Genomic DNA, 13215 nt, shown 5'->3' on the forward strand with positions numbered 1-13215 from the left:
AAAAGGGGGTTAATGTTTTTTCCCAAGCAAAACTGAAAGCAGCACTCAGGTCCACGGCACCCAATGGCTGCTTTCCTCATCACGTTGCCTCTTTGTCTCCAGCACATTCCACCAGGGTTTGCAAGTGAGAACCAGACTGCAAGCTGAGCCTTGGAAAGAGTTACCGAAATACAAAAACTTAAATACCTGTGGTTTGGGTCCCCAGTAAGTCTTTGAGGTACTTCTCCAAGGAATCTTTTGGAATTTCCATTGTCTTTCTCACAGGGCGAGTGTTTGGAACAACCGTTCTCAATGTAAAACCCAAAAGAGTTTCTAATTCCTTTAATGCAGTCTCTGGGTCATTCACCTGGTTTCAAAGAAAATGTTGAACTTGCCACCGGTGAACCCTGACCTCTCCTCCTGTCTGTTTTCTAAGAAGGTCGTTTTCAGAGGGAAATACCCACGAAGTCAGTTTTCTGAGCAACGACTTTGGCATCAGGATACTCAGCCAATGAGTTTCCACATTAAACTTGCTATGTGCTGGGAAGAGTGCCACTTAAAAGTCCATGACACTCCCTCATGCGGGACGGCAGAATATTGTGCCGTGGCGTCTACTCTGTCCCTAGGGGCCCGTCAGCTTCATAATGAAACTCAAGCATGGAAAGCTGGACCGAGACCCCTTCTCACGTGGCTTCTCGTGCTTCACAGCCATGACATGGGGTGGTCCGTGTGGCTGGCAGCTGCTGGCTCCCCACCCAGAAGAGTGTCACTAGGGCAGCCTGACTGCCATCCCAAATGTCTGGGGCCTGCCATTCACCTCCTTCTGTAACTCTTCTCAAACTGCCTTCTTAGTATGAGTCTGTCTTACTTCCCATTGAAAATACAAGCAGTTAGTCACACAGATTTCATAACTAATGAAACATAAAAGGACTATGGCAACATGGGGGCAAACCACTAATGGCAGCTATCGCTGTGAATGTAAGAGGAATGCACAGGAATGCTTCCACTCGTGCCTGGCACACAGTAGGGGTTCAAAAACTAGTGACCTTTACCTTAATGGTGTGAATACCCAAGCTGGCAGCTGCTTTGAGATTCATTCCAAGATCGTCAAGAAAGATGGACTCAGAAGGCTGCAGGCCGAGCCGCTCCAAGCACAGCTTATATATCCTGGGGTCTGGCTTACAGATTCCTTCCAGGCAGGACTCCACAACCTGAGGGAGGGACAGAAAGGAGAGATAAACGTCCCCAAAAGCAGTGCTCCCACGTGCACGCTGGTATATTTTTTTATAAGAAGAGCAGGAGGAGGACAGTTGAGATTTGTTAATAACAAGTGACGTAAGAGTATTATGATAGAAATGGTGTTGCTTTTTTTAAGCTGAGTAATTTGGAAATACTGGGTTACAACCTGCGGGCAAACTCAGAAAACTGAAGTTCTAGTTCAGATACGATGACCTTGGACAAACAGTGAAGCCACAGTGGGCCTGTTTCATCATCAGTAAAATAGGAATACTAATAGCCCTCTTATCTATCTTAATGGTTGTTGTGAAACTTGAATGAGTTCCAAAATGACAAAGCATTTTGCTAATGTTAGATATTAAGCAGAACAAAAGCTGTACATTTCAGCTGTAGGGAAAGTATTTCACCATTTTTTCCCAGAAATCAGACACTATTTACTGTTATAAATGACACATGACTTTAATGTCTATATGTCAGAAGTTAAAGAACAGCCATACTCAAATTTATGTTGATAAATCCCCCAGGAGGGCTGACACCAGAGATCGTCAGTGGTGATGCAAGTAGGTTACTTGCAAAGAGCCTCCTGCATCCTGGCAGCCTTGCTTCAACTGTGTACCTGATCTGGAACCAGGGGGGCTACTGAGGGCTAAAGAGAACCCTGAAAAAGCCCTGTCAGTGTCAGGCTAGCTCTGATCCACCAACGCCCTGGAAGTCCCAGGGCCTAATCTCCTATGAAGTGGGCCTCAGATGGCCCTAACAGCCATAACCAATAGCCTCCAGTCTGTCCTAAGAGAACTAAACCCCTGCCTCACTCCTGGAATGAGCCTTGCTCTCCAAGACTAAGGACAGACCTGAGGGCCCCTCTCTCTACTCCATGTTGGCACTACTCAGGATTGGATAAGTATTGTCCTTTCTAGTAAGTAAATGTCCTGAGTAAACTAGACCTTCTCTACTTAGTCTTCCTGAATGAGCTAAAAGAAGACAAAGAAGCTCCTTCTAAAGAAAATGTCAGTCGTTGGTAGCAGAGAAGCCGGGGGTTAGACACCGATCAATGTATCAGGCTGCGGGGAAGCTGCAAGGTACCTGCTGAGACAGGAAATGAGAGGGCGTGAGCCCAGGGGAATGGAGCCAAGTTCTGACAAGCAGACATCTCTTCAAGTAGGTGATTATGTTTTGGGGAAGTAAAAATACTCTTAAGGTTTAAGTTTGATAAAATCCCTGCCCTTCTCTTTCTGTTCTACCTTGCAAGATGAAAACGTTCTGGAGATTTGTTTCACAACCATGTGAACAGACTTAACACTTAGAAATAGTTAAGGTGGTAAATGTTCTGTAATGTGTTCTTTCACAATAAAAACTAATGTAAAAAACTTTTTAATGAAAACATTAGATGAAATTTTTTTAAAAGGTCCATACACCTCAGCAGAGACAGACTCCTTTAATAGTGAAGAATTCAGGAACAGCAGTGTGTTGACAGATCAGCAGTGGTTACACTATCTTCGCCTCTATCAAAAAAAATTTTTTTTTTGCCTTAGAGCTTTAGAGGACAAACACCTTAACAAACCCTCGCTCTTGAGGAAATGTATTTTTAAAACTCCAGTTCTCCTGCAGACCTACCATATGAAAACCCATCAGAAAAGCTGCTGGAAAGCATGTGCCACAGAGCCTGTGAAGACTGAATAAACGAGTCCATTGTTTTAAAGAAGCTTCTAGTGGGAGGGCCCAACATGAGCCTGGCCCACTTAACGGTTCAGAAGAACGTAAGACCCCGGTAGCTGCACTTGACGGAAGGGATCTCTAAAAACAATCACAATGTATTGTATACTGAATATGTGCCAGGCACTGCAGAGCACTTGGCGTGCATTGTCCCCTGGGGCCCACACAGCTAACTACAACAAAGAAATTGCTATTCCTGTATTACAGGTGAGGAAACAAGTTCGGGGAAGCAAGGACACCATCCCTGGTCACCAGGCTCGCACGCTGCAGAGACAGGACTGGAATCCTGGGAGGTTCCTGAGCACCCTGAGGGGAGGGGCTTGGAGGAGTGCCACGTGGTGGCCCAGCCCAGTGGGGAAACCAACAATCAAAGCAGGTAAGGCCCAGGCCAAGTGTCCAGAGGGGAAAGAAATGAATCTCTGCCCATCTTCCTACAAGGAGGGAACAGATAGAAGGTGAAAACAGCATTAGGTAGGCAGGTTAATTTCCAACACTTGTGCTCTGAATTTCTGCCTGTCGATTCTATCAGATCTTATGTTCTAAAATAGCACTATCCAAGAGAACTTTCGACAGTGACAGAAATGCTACACCTCCAATATAGTAACCACTAGCCACATGTGGCGACGGAGCATGTGAAATGGGCAAGGGCGTGTTCCAGAGGGCGGGGACCGTGCCCATCACACTGGACATAGTATCCCGTCTCACCTAGCCAGTGCCCGGCATGCAGTAACTGCTCAGTAAGAACGTGTTTTCTGAATGACTGAAGTTTAAGCAAGTCGTCTATCAATAATTCATACCTATCCCAGGATAATGATCTGTGTTCTCTGAGGGAAATGGGAATCCTTCAGAGATATAACCTGGCACAGAAGACCGTATCTTGGCTCAGTATCTTCTCAATGTACTTCGATAGTCTAACACTGCGCACACTGCCCAATATAATAGCCACTAGACATATGTGATTATTTACATTTCAATTCATTCAAAGGAAATAAAATTCAGTTCCTCAGTGGCACCAGCCACATTTCAAGTGCTTAGTAGCCATATGTTACTCATGTGGCTACTTAGTAGCCACATCGGACATTTCCCTGATTGCAGGAAGCTTTATTGAACAGTGCTGGTCTAAGGATTAATGCCATAGAAATGGAGGGCAACAGGTTGGCCTTTGAAGAGAAAAGATCAAAGAGCCCATTAAGATGTGAGGGCTGAGGGAAGTGCTTGTGTTAGGTTCAAAGCCAGGATATAAGGAAGTCTCTAAAGCTGAGGTTTCAACCAGTTATCAAATCCCATAAATGTCTGACCTTGCTACGAGCTCAGTAATATTTTTAAAATCCTCTTTTCAACCTGTTATGTCTAAACCTAACTTAGTCAAGAGTCTGAATAAAAAACCCATTAATACAAGCCCTGCTACAAGGCAGCTAAATGTTGCATCCTGAAGCAAGGACAGACTCTGTTTTGACTACTGTTTGGGGTCACTTCCAGCTTACCACATCAAACTGTGTCCGGTCCAGGGGCAAAAAGCTTTTCCCACTGGAAAGATAAAAGTTATTGCTCAGGACTGCAGTCTTTAGGCCTTTTGCCCGAACTTGAGTTATGGCTTCCATCATCACTGGGAACGGCTTTGCCACTTGCTCACTGGTCAGCACGGAGAAAAAGGAGTCCACAGGCACAGAGGTCTTTGACTAAGAATGGGGGAGGGGAAAGGAGAACCAGAAGTCATTTCAAGTAAAAACAGCTCACCAGCAACAGAGAAAAATATACATTCCCAGCTTCCTACTGCTACCGGGCAGTAAAAGCCTTGGCCTCGGGCTTGGTGCCTGCAGGAATCCTCTCCCTTGGCCATCGTGAGAACTCTGCATATGCGAGTAAGTTATAAAAAGTGACTTAGAATTAGTTATAATGGTTAGGGAATGGAGCTATTTATATCAATATTCCACTTAAGTAAGTTTTTTAACTTCACTCATGGATTGTCAATTTTAAAAAGTTAACAGGAAACCATAAGAGGATACACTAAACTCTTAAAAAGTGTATTAAGCAGATGTAATTTAATTTTTAATGATCCAAAGACATTTAATGATTTTGTATTACCTCAGCATCACCACTATGAGCTTCAGTTTCTAATCATTTTTGTTTTGTTTTCAAATTCAGTCTGTGTGGGTTTTGAAAACTTTTATCCTGTTTCAAAATCTGCAAAGGCAAGTCTGCTATTTTATACACACACGCACACATTTTATAACAGCTTTACTGAGATACATTTCACCCATTTAAACTGTACAATTCAGTGGTGTTTAATATATTCAGAAAGTTGTGCAACCATCAATCACCACAGTCAATTTTAGAACATTTTCATCACCCTAAGAAGAAATCCCATCCCCACAGTGGCCCTCCCCATCCCCATGCCCCTCCTCGTCCTCCAATACTCCCAGTCCTACAAAATCACTAACCTACTTTCTGTTTCTTATAGATTTACCTATTCTGGGCATTTCTATAAATGGAACAATACAATATGTAGTCCTATTTGACTGGCTTCTTTTCTTTCACTTAGCATAACATTTTCCAGATGTAGATAGATAGATAGATAGATAGATAGATAGATAGATAGATATCGATGTCTATCTGTATATATTTAAAATCGTGGTACAATATACAAAACATAACAGTTACTATTTTAACAACTTTAAGTGTACAGTTGAGTGGCATTAAGTGCATTCACTGTCGCACAACCATCACCACCATCCGTGCACAGAACTTTATTTCGTATAGTTTAAATTATATTTTAGTAGGGTTATTGTGAAGGTTACATGAGTTAATATAAATAAAAGAGCTTAGAAACATGCGTAGTACAGTGAAAAAGCTCAATATTACTGCCTTAAATAAATGGCTTTCTGATCAAAGCCATTATGCAGACACTTCCTGTTTCAGATCAACAATAGCTGATAGAGGGGTTTAATAAGGAGTACTTTTACTTATTCATATGCGCAGTTAAAGTTGAGTACCCGGGAAGAGAAAAAATAGCTTAAAAACATAGAATGGATTATTAGATTTTCACTTCTTTATTTACAGTTTAATAAATACAGATGAGTGTTACCTCCACTACTCTAGGCTATGGAAATTCAAGTATGTTTATCGCTCACCATTTTAGAGTAGTGTCTCCCAAATTCTTCTAAGAAATCCTGTTTTGTTATCTCTCCTCTCATAAATTTCATCCAGGGCCCGTTTTCGCCACCTGAGATCAAGGCCTTCAATATAGTTCCAGGAGGGATATGATTTTGTATCTCCCATTCTACAGGAAGTAAAATGTGCAGTAAATGAAACACATCAACAAACAGCTGGGTTTAGAGAGCTCAGGGGAATTCCCATATCAGTTCCTGCGGCATTGCTGTGGTGCCATGTGGGTTCTGCTGGGAATTTGGAAAAACAGGAAACGCGAAATCTCAGCCTTAGATCTCCAAGGGCACAGCAATCTAATTTGTATGACTGAGGGGACACTGCGACTAAGCCTCCGTCCTTAGCAGCTGCTTGAGATGATCTGGACACTGCATGATAAATGTTCTGCTCTGGGCTCTCATTAGCTGGCTCCTATACATTAGCTCACTCACACAGTCCTGGCCGCATAGCAAGCAAGTGCGTGAGGTAATAGGAAGCCAGTCTGCCAGCGCTCCACACAAGCCCTTCACCTTGCAAACTGGAGTGATCCTTTATGGCAGTGCAGCTGGTCCACGGAAACATGCACTTGGGGGTCGCTGTCTTTGTGAAATAAAGGAGAAAGTTTCTGTCCATAACGAGCTAAGCCAGTGGATGGATCAGCATTTGTGTACACTGGAAACATCTGGACAGGGGTTCTTATTCTTGTACAAGGTGGTTTGGTCTTTCTAAAATACAGCTACTATGGGGCAAACATATAGATAGTATTCATAATTATACCTAAGACATAATATACTTTACATATATCTTTTGTTTTATTTTTCTTATTTTTTTTTTAAGTGTGTTTTTCCAGGACCCATCAGCTCCAAGGCAAGTAGTTGTTTCAGTCTAGTTTGTGGAGGGCGCAGCCCACAGTGGCCCATGTGGGGATCGAACCGGCAACCTTGTTCTTAAGAGCTCTCTAACCTGGCTCTAACCAACTGAGCTAACTGGCCGCCCCTATCTCTTGTTTTGATAAAGTAGTGACTATGCACTGAAAATATTTCAGACAATATAGAAGGTATAAAAAAGAAAATAAAATGACAATCCATCCCCTACTTCAAAAATAACCAATGTTACCAATTTGATGGATGCTCAAATTCTCTTCTGAGAATGCCAAGATTTTTAAAACTCAATCCAAATAGTAATACTTCTTTAATTTTAGAACTAAAGTGTAGAGTATTTTTTATGGTCTCAGCGTTGGCAAGCATGTAAGGAAATTGGCACTCGCAGGGCCTGTCGATGGGAGTGGAAATAAGCATAACCTCTATGGAGAGCAAATCTTGAAATGCACACACATTTGCTGTAGTAATTTCACTTCTAGGAATTTCTCTCACAGATATATTTGTAAAAGTAAACAGCGATTATGTACAAAGCTGTTTGTGCAGAATTCCTTTAAAAAAAAACTAGAAACTTAAATGTCTATTAATCAAAGGCTTGTGAAGTCAACTATGGTAGATCCATAGTTGTCATTAAAAGTATGAATAGGATTTGAACGGGCAGAGGAGGCAGGGAAGGGGAATTGCCAGCAGAGAGAATAGAACTTGCAAAGGCATAGAACTGTAAGTGTGTTTGGCAAGTTTAGAGAACATCCAGTAGTCTGTGGCAGCTGAAGTGTGGACACACAGTGGGAAATGGTATGACACAAGGACACGACGGCGGACTGTGGGAGGCCCTGAATACCAGGTGAAAGCTTCTAGACTTAACCCAAAGGACAAAGGGCAGGCACTCAAGGATTTGAAGCAGGGGAGTGAATGCATAAGATCTGTGTTTTAGGAAAGGAATTCTGGGGGGGTGTGGACCCCAGAGGGCCAGAGAGAGGAGTTAGGAGGCTGGTGTGATCACACAGGTGGGAGAAGACAGGGATATAAACAGGTTGAGGCAGGGGGAGTGGAGAGAAGCGAATAGGTCCTTAAGATATCCTGGAGAAAGTCAAGAAAATTCCTGCTCAGTGATCTTTATGTTCTCTGTGAAAGAGGGGATTCAGCAGTCTGCCAAGTATGAAGGTTTGCGGTGGGGCAGTATGATGACTCGTGGAGAGTTTGGAATAGCCCTGTGGTAAAAGCAGACGAATATGAGTGAAAAAATAGCGGCTGAGGGCCCAGCTGCAGCTGGAGCTTAAAAAATTGCTGACTTAGCCAGTTTGCATAGCTGGCTAATTTTTACCCAGGAGCATAGAAAACCTGGATTTGAATTGATTTAGCATGGAGAATTGCCCAACCAGCCACGATAGAAGTCAAAGGGACAGGGGCAGCTGTTTGGCCCTTTTTCCTTCCTGCTGGCTGGAATAAGAATGTAATGGCAGGAGGTAGAGCAGCCAAGACAGGCCATGAGATGAAACGGGAAATGAAGAGTACTCTCCACAGAACAGCACAACAGAAAGAGCCGGAGTCCCTGATGTCAATCACACTAGCCCCAGACCAGAACGAGGGCTTTCATGTGCAAAAGAAGTAAACTTCTACCTTGTTTCCATCATGGCTTGGTTACGTTTTCCAACACCTGAAGCCAAAACTAATCAAACTGAAGTCAGTTTTCCTACTTAATTGAGTAGGAGGGGCCGATAAAGAAAGGATTAGAGATTAGAGATTTGATCTTGTAGGTTTAGAGGGAGATTTCAGCATTCAAGGTTTCAGGAGGAGCAGTTCTCAGGGAAAGGCAGTTAAATTATACCAATAACAATAGCAATGGCAGCTCATCACTTATTGAGAATTTAAGCTCACTGTGCTAAGCAAGTGCTCTCCATGGATTATCTCATTTCACACTCCTCAAATCCCAGAGGTAGGTAGGTATTATTACTAGCCCTAATTTGATGATGAGGAAACTAAGACTCAGAGAAGTTGAATAATTTGCCCAAGTTGCTGAGTATCTCAGCGACTAAGTCATGCTTGAAATTTGATTCAAGAGCCAGAGTATCACCCACCGGGACAACCTGCTGCCCAAATGTTCCTCTGTCTCCCCTTATACCCTCTATTCCCCCACCCCTAGCCTAGTCTCCAAAAATGAAACAGAACAAAGAGCTCACCTGCAGCCACTGTCCCTGGAGACGGAATAAGAACTCCACCCATGTCAAAAATCACCGCTCTGTAGGGGCCACCTCCAGAACGAGTCCATCGCCGGGCTCCCTGGTGCCTGCACTGGTTGTGTTTCAGGAAGGCTGCCCTCCGAGCCCACTGGAGAGGGGACTGGAAAAGCCGCCTTATGCACATGTTGCGGCCAAGGCTGCGTGAGAAGGCACAGGGCAGTCTGCCTCCAATCCAGACCTCCCCCCTGGAGCTCAGGGATGCCAACTGGACATCTCCACTGACCTCCAACGCTTCAAACCACAACCAGAATTAAACTCGGTATCTCTGGCCTCCTTGACTACTCCTTCTGGGGTCCATAGCTCCGTAAAAGGCTCCACCAGTCACCTAACTGCCCAAGCTGGAAAACTGGGACTCGCCCCTGCCGTCCCTGAGTCCCCACCCGGCAACCTCAACTCCAGTTGCTCAGTTCTTCCTCCTGAAAATCTCTACTACCTCTCTCCGCTCTCACTGCCGTGACCTCACCCACAGATCATGGCAACAGCCTCCTAAACAGCCCCCTTGCCTCTTCTTGAACCTCCTCATTTTTCCTTTCACTCTTCAACCGAGTAATCTTTCAACACTGCAAGTTTGAAGCCTCCTATGGCTCCCCATTGTAAGGGTGAAATTGAGGGAATCAATAGCGCAGTTAAACTTAGCTAGTTCCCAACTTCACTCACCACATAGCTCACTATCTAGCCACCTGTTATTAGACTTTGTTTGCAGTTTGATCCATCCTGATACTCATCTGTTTTCTCGTTGCTTCTCCCCTCACTGATTGACTGAAGAACTCTGTGCCTTTCCTCAAGGCTACCCAGACCTTGTTAATTAACAACATCCTAAACTGAAAAGAGCAGTTTCTTAATCCTTAGGCACTGGGACACTGGAATCCAATTTACAACTTCTTGCAGTTTTTACTGGTGAGGCACAGTCGCAGGCCTCGATGGCCAAGGCTGAGTCCAGAACTAACATCGTCTTCAAACAGACCAGACCCCAGGAAGGGTGTCAGCCCTCAGACCTGCCTGACCGACTCCCACTTTCCTATATAAGAAAAAGCTAACCTGAAGTTAGTGCAGCTGCCCTCTCTCAGACTCCGGACTCTGCGCCAGCGACACCCTCCCTCCTACACCCCCCGCCCCTGTTTCTCTCCTTACAACCTGTGGCAGCCGACATCTCTGGACACTGCCATGGGCACTTTCTCTCTTTCTAACTTTAATAATAAAACCTTTCTTCTTTCCCACTTTGTGTGTTTTGCGTGAATGCTTTCACCTTTTGTCAATGACCAGGGGTTAATTCCACACCACCCATTACTCTAATGATAAACTTCCTGAACCTGACTGAAAAGGACCTTTAAGATCTGCATCCCCTCTTTTTACACTTTAACCTGGATGATCTAGACAAATAAATCTACATGCACCTTCCTGAAACAATATTCTCCTCCTGCTCCTAGGCCTTTCATATGCTGTTTCCTTGGCCTGGGATGCTACCTTCCACCTGCAACCTGGCTAACTCCAAACTCTCCTGTAGGTGGTAGTTTACCTGTCACTTCCTTCCTGAAACCTCTTCTGGCTACCAGAAAAGACAGATGAGGAGTCTCTCCTGTATATTCCTAAAATACCCTGTATTCACCTCCTCCTAGAAACAAGGATGCCACCATCATCCCACCTTCAGACCATCACTGCAATGGCCTCTTGTTCTCCATTGCCTCTTTTCTAAACTTACTTTCAAAAGATTCAGAAAAAAACGTACACAACACACACACATACGAGGTCTGACAATTAAGTTCACAAACTTGTTGCAATGATATTGCTAATCTTTTTGATATCAGAGGGATTATTCATTATGAATTTGTACCGACTGGACAGTTAACCAAGTTTACTATTTGGAAGTGCTGAAAAGGCTGCATGAAAAAGTTAGACGACCTGAACTTTTCCCTAACAATTCATGGCTCTTGCATCACAACAATGCACCAGCTTACACAGCACTGTCTGTGAGGGAGTTTTTAGCCAGTAAACAAATAACTGTATTGGAACACCCTCCCTACTCATCTGATCTGGCCCCAATGACTTCTTTCTTTACCGGAAGATAAAGGAAATATTGAAAGAAAGACATTTGGATGACTTTCAGGACATCAAGGGTAATACGACGACTGCTCTGATGGCCATTCCAGAAAAAGCTCCAAAATTGCTTTGAAGGGTGGACGAGGCGCTGGCATTGGTGCATAGCTTTCCAAGGGGAGTACTTCAAGGGGTGAGAGTAGTGATATTCAGCCATGAGGTATATAGCACTTTTTCTAGGATGAGTTCAGGAACTTACTTGTCAGACCTCATATTTATATAATGTGGCTGCCCGCTCACGGGCCGTGAAGGAATTCACAAGTCAGGCAGAAATACAGAAGTGATACGGGAGAGCGCCCTCACTATAAAAACTTTAAGTCTCCTTTTCCCTAATGTCTTAGCTCCCTAGACCCTGGTTGGAATCATTTCTCAAATCAGTTTCTTAATCATAAACAATAGATTGTTTTTAACTTGAATCATAGAAATATCCTACCCCCTCCTTTAATTCCCCTAAATCTTGTGATTTATGCTTGTTGTGATTTATCTTGTTGATTATCGTCATTGTAGCAGAGCGTTCTTTCCAGGCCTAGCTCCTGGGTAAACAATAACTGAATCACGGTTAAACCAGAAGGAAGACCACAGGCTCCATGAAGCTGAACAAATTATTCATCACACAGTCTCCCTGCGTCAGTGGCTTTCTGTCCTGCTTGTTGGGCCAACACTTTTAACTCTATTAACTAAAATCTATCTCTCCTCATGTCGGGTCCATTAGGATGCCCCACCAAGACTTCTAGTACATTCCGACCACAGAGGTCAACATGGTCCTCCAGGTGGATCCTAAGACCCCTTCCCCTCATCTAAGATCAGATACGGCAAGAGTCCCGTGAATCCCCAATAGGCAGGGACAACGGCCATATTCAGCAGGAAGCAGATACAGAAGAGATCTCCTGTCCCTCAATGTCCCACAGAGACTTACCGGGATCACATCTCTCAAGGGGGACATAAGGCAGGCTGTTAGAGACAGGAATTGGGTCTCTGAGACACCTGGATACAGCAGGTAACATTCCTCCACTTCCAACATAGTCTACAGGAAATAACCACCCAAAAGACCTCCCCTCTCCACCCAAACTTGCCCTTGTTTACCGTAACCATTAGCCATTATCAATCACAGATATCAACCAAGCAGCCCCACAATTGGAGAGGAGTAGCCCATTCTAGAAGAGAAGGAAATAAAATCTCCAAGTCGTCACCAGTCAGTGCTTTTTGAGCCACTCTGTTGCTCAGGCCCACTCCTACCTCTTTGGAGTGTACTTTCACTTCTAGTAAACTGCTCTTTCACCACTGTATTTCTGTGCCTCATTCAATTCTTCGCTCGAGATACCAAGAACCTGGACAGGGCGCCGAGAAGGGTCTGCTCCCAGGTAACATCCTCACCACACCAACAATGCCTAGGCTCTCAGTAAACGTTTGTGAAGTGATGGGGCAGGAGTAGGACCCAGATCTATCTCCAGCACTGTTCTCAACTAACCCACTGCCCGACCCTAACAGCGATGGAAACACTGCAATCCAGTCCTTACTCCCCGTGGGCCCTCACAGAAGCGCATTTACCTGGGTCTCAGCGAACCTTTCTGTAAAGTGGGGCTGACACTAAGCATCCTGCCTTGAGCTAGAGCTCGCGGTCAAATAAGACAGAAAGGGACAAGGGCTCTTCGCAGAGCGCGGGTTTCTCGGACCATTAGGAGAACTCGCGGGGACGGAGACTTTCCGCCGTCGGCTGAAACAGGCTGAAGGCAAGGCCTCTCAGGTAGGTTAACTCGGGCCAGGTCGCAAACCTACCGATCGGCCTAACAGGACCCGCGACGTGCCTCCTTCCCAACCTGTTCCCGATCCCGTCAGGCAGGTTTAGGCTCAGACTCACTTCCACCCCAGCCAATCAGCGCGCGTGCTGGTCTGCGCATGCGTAACCCTGCGGGTCAGCGACGGCGGCCGGG

General features: G+C 44.7%; 2 protein-coding genes across 6 annotated transcripts in view; one reads left to right on the top strand and one right to left on the bottom strand.

Moving 5' to 3' along the window:
• The window catches only part of TMEM116 (transmembrane protein 116), a 197491-nt gene extending 193322 nt beyond the window's left edge, over positions 1–4169 (top strand). Inside the window, exon 14 of the transcript XR_012492554.1 lies at positions 3136–4169. The gene's annotated coding sequence lies outside the window, so the exon portion shown is untranslated. The remainder of the gene's footprint in view (positions 1–3135) is intronic.
• The window catches only part of ACAD10 (acyl-CoA dehydrogenase family member 10), a 40791-nt gene extending 27613 nt beyond the window's left edge, over positions 1–13178 (bottom strand). For 2 of the 5 annotated variants that reach the window (XR_002137526.2, XM_019733873.2), the window contains exons 1-6: positions 12833–13054; positions 9131–9327; positions 6060–6208; positions 4413–4607; positions 1032–1190; positions 187–346 (exon numbers count right to left, since the gene is read on the bottom strand). Coding sequence is in view for 4 of the 5 variants with exons in the window: in XM_019733873.2 (XP_019589432.2) it covers positions 187–346; positions 1032–1190; positions 4413–4607; positions 6060–6208; positions 9131–9327; positions 12833–12879 (907 nt within the window). In the remaining variant the exon portion in view is untranslated. The other 3 variants (XM_019733875.2, XM_074321047.1, XM_019733874.2) reach the window with 3 other exon arrangements.
• Positions 13179–13215: the final 37 nt, after the last annotated feature.

This window comes from Rhinolophus sinicus, linkage group LG16 (assembly GCF_036562045.2).
Source record: "Rhinolophus sinicus isolate RSC01 linkage group LG16, ASM3656204v1, whole genome shotgun sequence".
In the NCBI taxonomy this organism is placed as follows: domain Eukaryota; kingdom Metazoa; phylum Chordata; class Mammalia; order Chiroptera; family Rhinolophidae; genus Rhinolophus; species Rhinolophus sinicus.